At 38.7% G+C, this 12,110-nt stretch overlaps 1 protein-coding gene and 1 non-coding gene across 2 annotated transcripts in view; one reads left to right on the forward strand and one right to left on the reverse strand.

The window, feature by feature from the left end:
• The window catches only part of WDR44 (WD repeat domain 44), a 68,820-nt gene extending 61,367 nt beyond the window's left edge, over nt 1-7,453 (reverse strand). Inside the window, exon 1 of the mRNA XM_010985857.3 lies at nt 6,964-7,453. Coding sequence (XP_010984159.1) covers nt 6,964-7,040 — 77 coding nt within the window. The 5' untranslated portion in view covers nt 7,041-7,453. The remainder of the gene's footprint in view (nt 1-6,963) is intronic.
• Nucleotides 7,454-11,616: 4,163 nt separating this feature from the next.
• Nucleotides 11,617-11,688, forward strand: TRNAV-AAC (transfer RNA valine (anticodon AAC)). Its single transcript has one exon. It is a non-coding gene; the product is annotated as a tRNA-Val (tRNA).
• Nucleotides 11,689-12,110: the final 422 nt, after the last annotated feature.

Below are 12,110 nucleotides of genomic sequence, written 5' to 3' on the forward strand. Positions count from 1 at the left end.
CACTAATTTTAAAATGAAACCATTCAGTGGGAGGGTATAGCTCAAGTGGTAGAGCACGTGCTTAGCATGTGCGGGGTCTTGGGTTCAACCCTCAGTACCTCCTCCAAAAAAAAATAAATAAATAAGTAAACCTAATTACCTCCCCCACCAAAAATAAATAAATAAATGAATGAAATGAAACCATTAAAATCATGATTTAAATAAAAATTCAAGCCAGGAAAATTTAATTTAATCATTTCACAAACTTATAAGCTTACTAAATATTCTAATTCAAATTCAGAAACAAACACTTTTTGAAAAGTACACACAATATCTTAAGAGTAAAATTCTAATTTGATTTAAAAAAACACTACTTATTGTTATGTACGGAAATGGGTATCAATATTGGCTAAATCACTAACAGATTAACCACCTCAGTTAACTCAAGAGATTAACTGTGCATGTTATTAGAAGTTATTACTACACAATACAATATTAACAAGCACGAGCACCAAAAATAAACATTAACACAAACACTAATAAACTACCATACAAACTATCAGTTCATATATCCTAAATGTTTTTTCAGCAGCCTTATTTTTAGCAAGACAAACATATTTATAATTTAAAACTATTTTAGTTATCTGAATTCTGAGGTTTTTAAGAGATTACAAAATGTGTCTGTCAAGTAAATAGAAATACATAATAAAGACCCAAACAACTATTCAGTCTTTACCTTTTTTCCCATTTATTCAAAGGCTGAAAAAGGAAGATAATCTTTCCTATTAAAATTCTAAACTGTTTTCTCTAATTAGAATTAAAAAGTCCATTCTTTCTACAACCTATAGAAATCATTTTTGTTAGAAGCCAGATTATTTATTTGGTAGTTGTTAATGAATCAAGGTAATTCTAAGTCACTTCAGCTAGTTTGTGATGATATAGAGTCTAAAATCACATCTGCACATATCTCTTAAATGGTCACTCTTGATCTTAAAATTTATTCTAGCTGATATGACAAAGGGATGGTCATTGGATGGCAATGATGCAATGCATTCAATCTTCAAGACAATGACTAACAAGGGAAATGAGAAAATTAGTATGAGAAAAACGCTGCCTAAATGTGTTCTTGTTAACTTCTGTGTGTTTAAAATGTTTGGAGACAAAAAGGTTTTGTGGACTTAGGACCAATTGACCCTGATGGAATGCCAAGCTGTAAACTGCCAGACAGCTGCAGCTGGTAATAAAATGCTAAGACCCAAAGAGCTTTAGCAGAACCTGATTATATGGTAATCCTAGTATTTGAGAAGGCAAAAGAGCTAGAAGAATAACTGATAGGCTGGTTGCTATAGTAACCAAGATAAATTTGTATACTGACTGGGGAAAAACATTGGGGTTGTCATCAGGTACGAGGCCCACATTATGTCTTATGTGCTTTTTCCACAATTTTGAATCACGAGATGACAGACCAACACAAAGACCGCTCAGTTTGAAATAAGAGAATAGATAGGGCTCCGCTCTGAGGACTAAGGAAAGCACCCAATTAAAGGTTTAGCTTGTTAGCAGAATAATATCCGACAGCTAGGGCGGAACAGACCTTGTGAAAGTTTGTAGCAATTAGCTTAGCTCTGGGTAGAAAACAGAAATGTAGGTTAATTATCAATGCAAGTTAAATATCAGTAGAGCATCATAAAGTACCCACAATTTTTATTACTTTAAATTTTGTTTGAGGTTTCTTATGGGCTGTTAGTTTCTGACAGAAAGGATTGTTTAATTCACTGTGTAGGTGTGTATCTAAAACGATAGTAAATAGTGTGATTTGTCTGATCTTAGTTATCCATCCCCCAGGAAGCAGCCTTATAACCTGGTCTCTATACCTTGGCTGCTGGGGCTGTCTTTACCACCTACTCCATCACCACCACCCCCATTACCACTTCCTTCCTCCACCCACATACCCCAGGAAGTAATTACGAGAATTGCAGGCAGAGTATGAGGAAACAAACAGCCTCTTTAAGGAGCTTGCCTGGCAAATTCACCTGACTTTGTCAAAATCAAAACAGTGAACTGAAGAGAACACATGGATTGTCATGTAATGCAATGGTTACACAGTAAGTCTCAAATATCAACAATTAGAAGTTATTTTTTGTTCTGTAGGATCACCATCAAACTGTTAACATCCTAAAACTATCCAGGTTTTCAACATTTTTAAAGATCAATTTTTACCTACCCCACTTTATGAAGTAGGTTATCACAAGAACAGATTAAAGTTTTCAGTTTACAGGAGTTTGTACAGATTCAAATTGAGCCCCCAAATTGCTGTACTGCTTCAGACTGTCCTGCCTCCACTAGTCACCAACTGACAGTTCGAGGCCACTAAATTTAGAACTTGAATTTACTAATTAATATGCAGAAGGCTCTCCCCCCCACCCCGATCCTATTTCAATAGGATGTTACACGGGTGACATAAAACAGCATATGTAAATATACTTCTATCAATCCACAAAGCCAATAGCAATCAAATATAATCCATGATTAAATATAATCTGTGCTTAAATGTTAACCCATGAACAGCCATTTTTAAGGACTCTTTCCTTAAGTGACCCGTATCACACAAAATTTTTTTTATTGAAACTTATATCAAATTGCAATTCAGAGAGAAATGTTTCTTTTTTTAAACATTTTTAAACATTTTTTATTGATTTATAATCATTTTAAAATGTGTCAAATTCCAGTGTAGAGCACAATTTTTCAGTTATTCATGAACATATATATATTCATTGTCACATTTTTTTCTCTGTGAGCTACCATAAGATCTTGTGTATATTTCCCTGTGCTATACAGTATAATCTTGTTTATCTATTCTACAATTTCAGAGAGAAATGTTTCTGATGCCTAAGTGAGAAGCTGAGTTTTCAACAAAGACAGTTACGCAACTTTTTATTTTTTAGACCAAACAATTCTTTGGGACAGTTTGATCTCAGTTTTTGACTTAAAAATCAAGATTTCATCATTATTCCAAATCTAAAATGATAAACTGGTGGCTGACTCTAATGAAACTCGTAAAAATAAAATAAAACAAATAACAGCTCCTGTTCTTAGATCAGCTATTCTGTCACTGTTTTTTCATCCTGACTTAGAGAAAATTAGTGGGCAAAAGTTAGGATCCTAAAAAACAGTCCATGTCCTCTGACAGCAAGGCATGAAAGGATCAGAATCATGGTAGATAGCAACTGACCATCTTAGAAGTCCCACTAACAGGGTAAGTGCCAGAAACCTGGGATACCTGGCAATACTTTCCCTCCTTCTATAGATAAGGCAGTATGGTATAGATGAGGATTCAGGAGACCTGGGTTCTAGTCCTGAGTTTGCCACTAATCAGCAGCGAGTCACTTCCCCTCTCTGAGCCTAGGTTTCTCTTTCAGTTAAATGGGAGGGCTGAGCTAAATGATCTCATGTCCCTTCCTACTTTAAAAATGTTACTATTCTATGCTTCTTTCCAAGGCCTTGAAAATATTTTGGTTGCCAATAAAACAAGGAAGAATGCTCAAGATGTCATATTTATTTTTATAACGTGTTCTCAGTGCCAGCTTTTAGTATGTGTATGTGTAATCCACACAAATTAGTAGGAACATTTATTTCATATATAATTTACCCAGTAAATATTTAATTTCAAATCTACAAGTCTTGAATCAGGTCTTCAAACTCTCTTCAAATTAAAGATGAGGAAATGAAATGACTCATAGTCCAGGGCTTTTTTTCTACCATACCAAACTTCCTCCTCCCTTTCCTGCTTTATCAAAAGACAGCACGATAGCAGAAAAGAACACTAGACTGTGAAACTGATCTGGATTCTAGTCCCAACTCTGCCATTAATTTGCTGTGGCACCCTGGACAAGTCACTTTCCCTGTCCAGGCTTTGGTTTTCACAACATTTTATATGAAGAAGTTTAACTAGATGTCCGTTCTAGCTGTAACATGCTATGATCTTATAACGTTTCTATCTGACATAACAAAATACACATTCCTGAAAGACAAAGTGGAACTTTCTAGCAAAGAAAACTGAAAAGCTTAGGCTGCTAGTTTTAAATATATGCATCAGTTCTATTCAGCAAGTTGGTCCTAAAGCATTTTACTCCAGAATCTCTTGGAGGAGGTTACCCTTTATACACACACAAACACAGAGCACACACCCAGTGTGGAGCAGTTACGATATACTAGAAAAAAATACTGGAGTAGGAGTCTGAAGAACTGGTTTCAAATCTCAGCTATCACTTACAAACTGTGTCTCCTAGGCCAATTCATTAACCTCTCTGAGCATAAGCTTCCTTATAAAAATGAAGATGAGAATAAGGAAACCTGACCTAAAATGTCAATCAAAATAAAGCACTATAAATGTGGTGTATATTGCAAAGATAGACAAGTGGAGATGATCTATCACTGTGGAAAAGTAGGTTGCATTTGAATTAAGTCTTTCTATAAAAAACTGGGCTGATTTTTAACTTATTACATTTGTTTTCAAGGAATAGAATAATAAAGCTGAAGACACCATTGGAGGGGGAAAAGAAGAAATAAATCAATTTTAGGAAATGGATTGTTTATTTGGATTCTGCTGATTAACAAAACATGAGATAACTCTCAACTGCCTACTCAGTTTACTACAATTTGGTGAAATGGTCTGTGTATACTAGAACACACAATAGCAAGGAATATTTCTTACAATATTTCTTACTCAGTCTGTTAACCTCTTAGAGTTTGTACGGTGTATCACTCCAGTTCATCTCAAGGGAGAGAAGATATTTCTGATGACCAGATATCTAGTGACACCATCTGTTTCCACAAATCCAAGATTTCTCACTGCATTTCTAGGTTATTAGTTACCCAGCCAAGTCTCCTCACAGTACCTTATGCAAATAAGAAAAACTGTCACAAAAGATAGAGGAAATGTTAATGACGCCAAACTTGTGCAGTCCTCCCAGTACTGCTAGTTCTTTTCAGATGCAATTCTCCAGATGAGTCTAATTCTCTTCCAAATCCCCTCACTAATACAAGATGGAGCCGTGAAATTCACAGAGTAGTTTTATCCATAGAGCTCAGCACCTTCAATTCTTTGGTCAGGTTAGCATTAAAATCAGAAGGCTAGGTCCCAAGAGACTTTTTCACTTTTCACCTAGTATATCAAAGGATCGAAGTGCTTGAGAAGGTATATTATCCCATGAGGGAAGAAGTGACTCTATCAATTCTATCAAAATGATTCATTCGGTTTAGATAAGTTAAATAACTCCAAGTTCTGCATACTTCCTCCCAAAGTAAGCACTGTATGAAGTTAAACGTGCTAATTTCAACATAAGAAGGAGAAGGGAATGAACATTTGAGTTCTTTCTCTGTGCTAGGACTGGACTAGATAATTCACACAGGTCCTGATGTAACTGTCCTTCAAAATTAAATCTGTTATATTCATTAAAAAGGAATAATATTCACATAAGTCTAAACTGATTAAATCTTGGAGGTTACCCTTTATCGTCTATTGTTATTTCCCACCCCCTGGCGCTAACACACACACACATACTACAGGATCAGGTCTCTCATTTAACCTGAATGATAGTTCATTACTTTAAGGGGAAAATCACAAAGATAAAATTTAATTTCAGGGCACTCCAATGTATTTGGAAATCCAAGTGAATTTTTTATCCTCTACCATCTAGCTATGAATTTGTTTTAGATATTGAACTTAAAGGACATTCACTGCCATCTCAAGTTTGGTAATTGCTACCCAAAAATCCTGTAATGGTGATACGACGGTTGATGAAAACACACAATCATCCTCAATCTACCAACGCACATTTGTCTCTGATTTCGTTGCTGTAACTTTTGGGGTATACATTATATATAATACATATTAGGTTTTAGAACGACTTCTAGAATGTACAGATAACTTTATTTACATCAAGGTATTTTTTCCACGGGGTAAGCTTGCAAATAGAAGGCAGCTGACTCCTGGAACCATATTAGTAACTTACATCAACATACAAATTTTACCAATTCTCAAGTTCTTACAGCATGAGAATGTATTTCACTGCCTCTAGCTCCACACAAGTCCGCAGAAGAGTTCGGTGAAACCGATTTAAACACTACTCCAACTTTGAAACGTGAGGAGTGGGAAAGCACAAGTCAAACGAAGCATTTCAACTACTGTACTTCCTACACAGAATCTTCCATATTAATTACCACTAAAATGTCTTGCAGAACTAGATAAAGAGCACAAAGCTGTGGTTCTCCTTCTAACCAAAGATTACTCAGCACTTGTTTGTATCTCTGTAGTCGGTTGTGAACATTTATGTCCGGCTACTCTTTAAAGTAGCCGCATTCTCCCTAATGGTAAAGGACCTTGTCTTCGATTTCCTTTGCCTCACGGTAAAATGCTATTTTAATAAAACAGTGTCGAGCAAGAGTACATCAGCTAGAGGACTTTCCTAAGTAAACACCCAGTCTTCCCGCCCCCCCGCCCCCGCTCCTTTTCTTTTTGTGCAACGAAAAGAGGACGGCAAATAGGGAGAGTTACAGCCACCTCTGAAACGAATAGGTAAGTTAGCGGCAAAAGAAAGAAAAAAAAGACAATGCAATTTCCCTTGTTACTGTTCCTTTTATCTATGGTCCCCAAGGCCAAAACGGATGCTTCAAAGGTAAGCTCTGAACCCCACAAATACAAATCTTCGGTTCTCGGGTTCGTAAACTGACCCACCACGCAAAAAGCTGGACGAGAAAGGGGCTCCGAGAGAGCCCCCGGGGCCGATCACCAAGGAAAAAAGGCGGAGGTGGGCCCGAGGTGGGCGATCGCCCTCCCTCGACTCCCTCTGAAGTGCCCCAGTGAGACTGAGAGGAGCAGCGGTGGCGGACACAGCGGGACCTGGGAGGGGTGTAGGGGAAAGACACAGGAGAAGCCGGGGGACAGGAACGCCCGGCTTCTGGGACATAGCTCCAATTACTTACCCCACAGGGTAGCCTCCCCCTAGGTGCACATCTTCAGGGGCATCAAAGAATTCCTCGGTGTCGCTTTCCGACGCCATTTATAGGACACACCCGCGGGTGAGGGGGCCGGCGCCGCCTGGAGGGAGGGTGACTCTCGTCTCTTCCTCGTTGTCCTCCACCCCGGTGAGACCGTGGGGAGGTGGGTCCCGGGCGAGGATGAGGAGGGAGCAGATGATCTGAAGTGGGGAGCCGGATAGGGGCAGGGGGCCGCCGGCAGTTGCTAGACTGCGGGAATGACCGGCGCAGCGGTCTCCTGAGGAGGCGGCGGTGGGTCCAGGGACTGTTGCTGCCGCTGCTCCCGGGGATAGGTGTATAAGGAGAGCGAGAGAAGAGGCGGTGGCTCTCCTCAGTGGGGGAGGGCGGACACTCCGACTACACCAGCTCCAATTTCTCCCGCAGCAGCAATTACAGCAGCTGAGAGAGCTAGTTGCCCGCAAAATACGGACGCGCACCTACCCTCGCGAGATTTCGGGAGGGGCCGGTACAGCGTGGGTGGGGCGAAGAGGTGGTGGGGGCGGTACCAGAGAGGCAGCGCTCAGATTTCTTCTACTCGGGAAGCCTATCAAAACAGCGCAAGCGCGTTGAGGGCGTTTGGTGCGGGCCGGAAGTAGCCGGGAAGGGTAGGGATGAGCGTACTGAGGGGAGGAGTCTAGAACCTGCGTAGGCGCGGCGCGGTGCCTCCGCTCTGTGGGAGCGCGCCTGACGTAGGTGGGGTCTTGCGGAGTGTCCTACCCACTAACCATGCTTTTCCAAAGAGAGGCATTTTTAGAGTGGTGATTTTGGGTCTGCCTTTTTTTCTTGTGAGGACATGCTGTCGGAAAAAGTTGGCTTCGCAGTTTGAATTTACGTCGTTTTAATTTATCCAAGCCCGGAATATTCTACCCTAGGGCGTCGGCAGGTCCACCACCTCTAGCGTTGCGGGCATAACCCGTCTTATTTACTACAAGATCTCTAATTGAGATCCCTAGATACGATCCTGCCAGAGGGTGAGTCCACGAGAGATATGTGAGGAGTGTACCAGTTCCATGGAGTAATGATGGATTTATGGCTGGAGCTGAGCCAGTGTAGGGCCTCCGGTTACTTTTTCTCTACAAATATCTGTTGTTGCCCACACTTAATGTGAGAGAATTCTTACTTACTGGCCAAGATGTGCGTCAGCCAAATGGTGAATATATATTGAGCAGATTCCATTGCAAGGCCAAAAGCTAGTTACTTAATTCCGATCCTCGACTGCCCAGTGTCCAGTGATGAAAATAGAAGGAAACCAAGATGTTCTTAACGCATCATTGACCATCGAAGTGATAATACTGACTTTCTATATGATCGCGAGGCACATTAATTTTTCCCACTGACCTGACAGAAAGGCCCTCTGAGCTGTTTGCGCAGCCTCAATTGTTGCTCAAGATGGTAGCAGAAAAGACAATTGGGAACAGGGGCATTGCCCTAAAGAGTCTGGAATGGGGCTCTAGAATCATCCATGTAAAGCAACCAGGAAAAGAGCTGGGGTTGTCTGGCGGACTTGTGTAAAACCAAATGCCATATACTGTATATTCTGTATACAGGAGTTCAGGGAAAACACTGCATAATCAAATAGGGTAAATTTTTTTTTTTGCAACAAACCATGTGGTTATTCATAGGGGGTACATAAATACCAGTAAATAGTTTCCTTCAGTGCAGGTCAGCCACTACTGCCAAATTAGTTTAGGCCAGGTTAATCTGACTGTCAAATAAGTTACTAAATATACAAACCAAAAATTTTTGGTTTCCAGAGCTTTTTGAACTTAAGAGTTGCACATAAGGAATTTGTGGATCTTTGTGAGGACATGACTTTTGTCACAATCCAGTAATTATTAGCTTTTATGTGTTTTAAACATGTTAATTTCCGAGGTATAAAAATATATCTCAAAGTACTAATTTTTTATCTTGTTGCTCACTAGGAAAGATAATGCTTTTTTCCTTATGGATTATGGAAAGATTTAAGTGAATAAACTATCTGAATTTATTTTCTTCCTAGTTACCGAATAGTGAATTTACATTTGCCTTAAAAATTAAAGTTTGGTGTCATATACTATTCTAGGTGCTGAGGATAATTCAAAGATGAAGAAGAGGACTTTGTTCCTGCCTTTCAGGAGCTCACAATCTAGCAGTGGAGAAAAATACGGAGTCCTAATTTGGTGCTTTTTTTCACTATACCATACCACCTCTCTTGGACCTTTTAAGGTACCTTAAACATTATACTTAGAAAAAGGTTAAAATGAAATAGGAATGATAAGCTGATTACATTTTTAGAGCTATTAAAGTTATCTATTTAAATGCTTTTATCAATTGTATGAGAAAGTGAATTTCTGGGAACATGAAAGCACATGTATACCACCTATCCTCATTTTTAAAGATGTCAAAAGATGTGTTTGTTTTGCCTGAAACATCTGTTCTTGAGTTTTAAAGCGGCAGGTTTTAGGCTTAGTCCAAGGCAGTGGTTTTGAAGCTTTTCTCCTTATTAGAAATGGAACCCTTTAATCAAACCAAATTTCATGCAAAAGCCCACATATCATAAAAATAAAAGCTATTCTAGGGGGGAGAGTATAGCTCAGTGATAGAGTGTGTGCTTAGCATGCACGAGGTCCTGGGTTCAATCCCTAGTGCCTTCATCAAAAAAACAAATAAAAACCCAATTACCTCCTCGTCCCAAATAAATAAATAAAATAAAAATAAAAATAAAAATAAAAATAAAAATAAAAATAAAAGCTATCCTAGTTGAATCAGGGATATTTCAGGTCCCTGCCTGCTTGGCCTTCTCTGAGTCTCAAGAGACTGTCTTAACGCTCCATTAAAAAAAATGTGAGGGGTGGAGGTATGCTCAGTGGTAGTGTGTGTGCTTAGCATGCATAAGGTCCTGGGTTCAATCCCCAGCACTTCCATTAAATAAATTTTTAAAAAGTAAAAAAATGTGAAAACTATTGCACCAAAGCAGGGGTTGGCAAATTATAGTACTGGTACACTGGACAAATCCTTCCTGCTGTCCATTTTTATAAATAAAATTTTATTGGAACACAGCCAGCCCTATTTGTTCATATATTGTGTATGTCTGCTTTCAGAGCAGAGTTGAGTAGTCGGGACAGAGACTCTATGGCCCTCAAAGCCTAAAATATTTACTGTCAGGTTTTTTGCAGAAAAATTTTGCCAACCCCTGATCCATAGGATACTATTTTCTAGGGTACCCCAGCACTGAAATTGCACTCGAATTAAATGGTTATTTGAATTAGTTTCACAACAGAATTGTATAATGCCATGAAATCATACCTATAGATAAAAATGACAATCAAATATTTTCCGACCTGGCTCACTCCCAATGACTATAAAAACTATACAGGTCTAAGGCTAAGTAAGGTGAGTTTAAGGAACCTTTGTATGCCTCCTTATCTGCATAGCATAAACTCTACCTAAGGGTTTTAACGGCTGGGGTCACAGCTAGGGTATGGAACAACTTGTCTGTGGGATGCTTGCTCTCTCCTCTTGTCAGTAATAATACAAAATGGCTGTATCCTTGGGGCCAGTTTTGCTCCAACCCCAAGGGTAATCACTCAGAACATCAGTGATAAAACTGTAATGCATGTAGGCTTTGTTATAAATAAGAGTTAAAATGATAACTCAGGGAAAAACTTTTTATGTATAGGGTTAGGTGATTTGAAATACAATATTGACATGAAAAGATTTAATATTGCAATCTTTATAAGAGTTTTAATGAATTTTAAAGTATCAGAATCCATAAAAAAATTCATTCTGAAACTGGCCAAAATTTTTCAGGGCCAAAATTAAATTCTGTAATCATCAGCTTTCAATTATCTGTTTGAAAAGTCAGTTGTGTTACAGATTATAATAGTAAAAATTCAAAAAATCTATTTGGCTTTGGAATTTTTATATCTCTTTCAGGTCCACTCCACCTTCCTAATGATGGTTTATGTTAACATTAAAATGAATTTTTAATCTCTGAGCACACAAGAACTGAAAGTAGAGAAAGACAGTCTAGAAATGTGTCAAGAGACGCAGAAAGCCAGCCTGGGACTGAAAATGTGTTACTATAGTGTAATGGAATATTTTGTTGCCATGTATTACTGTTCAGGACCCTGGAAGAAAGCTAACTGGTATTATCTTAAGCAAAAAAAAATGTATTTATTCACTTACATAATTCAATACAGACTGCTATAGCACTTGTCTGTTCCTTTGTGATTAATATAGTAGAGAACATTTTAAGCGTAAGGCGAATTTTGCATTTGTTTATGTGCAGTTTTGTCAACCAGAAACATTAGGTGAAAGCAGAAAACTACACCCTGATGAATCAAGTTGCACTGAAATACATAAAATGCACACAGACAGACTTCAGATACCTACCAGCCACCTCAGTGCATTGTCTGTTTTGAGCCACACCCATCCACATCTAGTGTTACAGCTTTCCATCTGATTTCAGATAACCCTCCTTCTACCACTTAAAATAACTCACAAGTTGCAACCCTTCTGATACCCATTTCCCCAGGCAAACTTCAGGTCTTTTTCAAAATAAAGTGGCATATTTACTGTAGTATTTATGTATTTCTTAACCATTTAACATGTAAGATGGGGGGTATAGCTCAGTGGTAGAGTGCTTGTCTAACATGCAAAAGGTCCTGGGTTCAATCCCCAGTACCTCCATTAAAGATAAATAAATAAATAGATAAAAGCTTAATTACCTCCTTCACCAAAAAAAAAAAAAAAAAAGCAGTACATGTAAAACTGGACCACCGTTTCTATTAGGCCTGTATCTTTGTGTGTGTGTGTGTGTGTGTGTCACTGACAAAGTGTTTGAATGTTGTGCTCTTAGCCCCATTTCCCCCATAAGCCCTGTGGTTTTATTTATTTATTTATTGAAGTATAATCAGTTTACAATGTGCCCTGTGGTTTAAATTGAACAACTTTGCATAGTGCAGTAATTTTTAGGAAAGCATATGTTGTCTTATAGCAGCGCTGACTGTAGTCCAGATGAAGTAGCTTCAGGCATGGCTGGATCCAGGTTCTAAGCAACCTCAAAACTCTCTCTTTCAGCCTGCCTCTTTGCTTATCTCTGTTTCTTTTTG

Source organism: Camelus dromedarius, chromosome X, assembly GCF_036321535.1.
Source record: "Camelus dromedarius isolate mCamDro1 chromosome X, mCamDro1.pat, whole genome shotgun sequence".
Classification (NCBI taxonomy): domain Eukaryota; kingdom Metazoa; phylum Chordata; class Mammalia; order Artiodactyla; family Camelidae; genus Camelus; species Camelus dromedarius.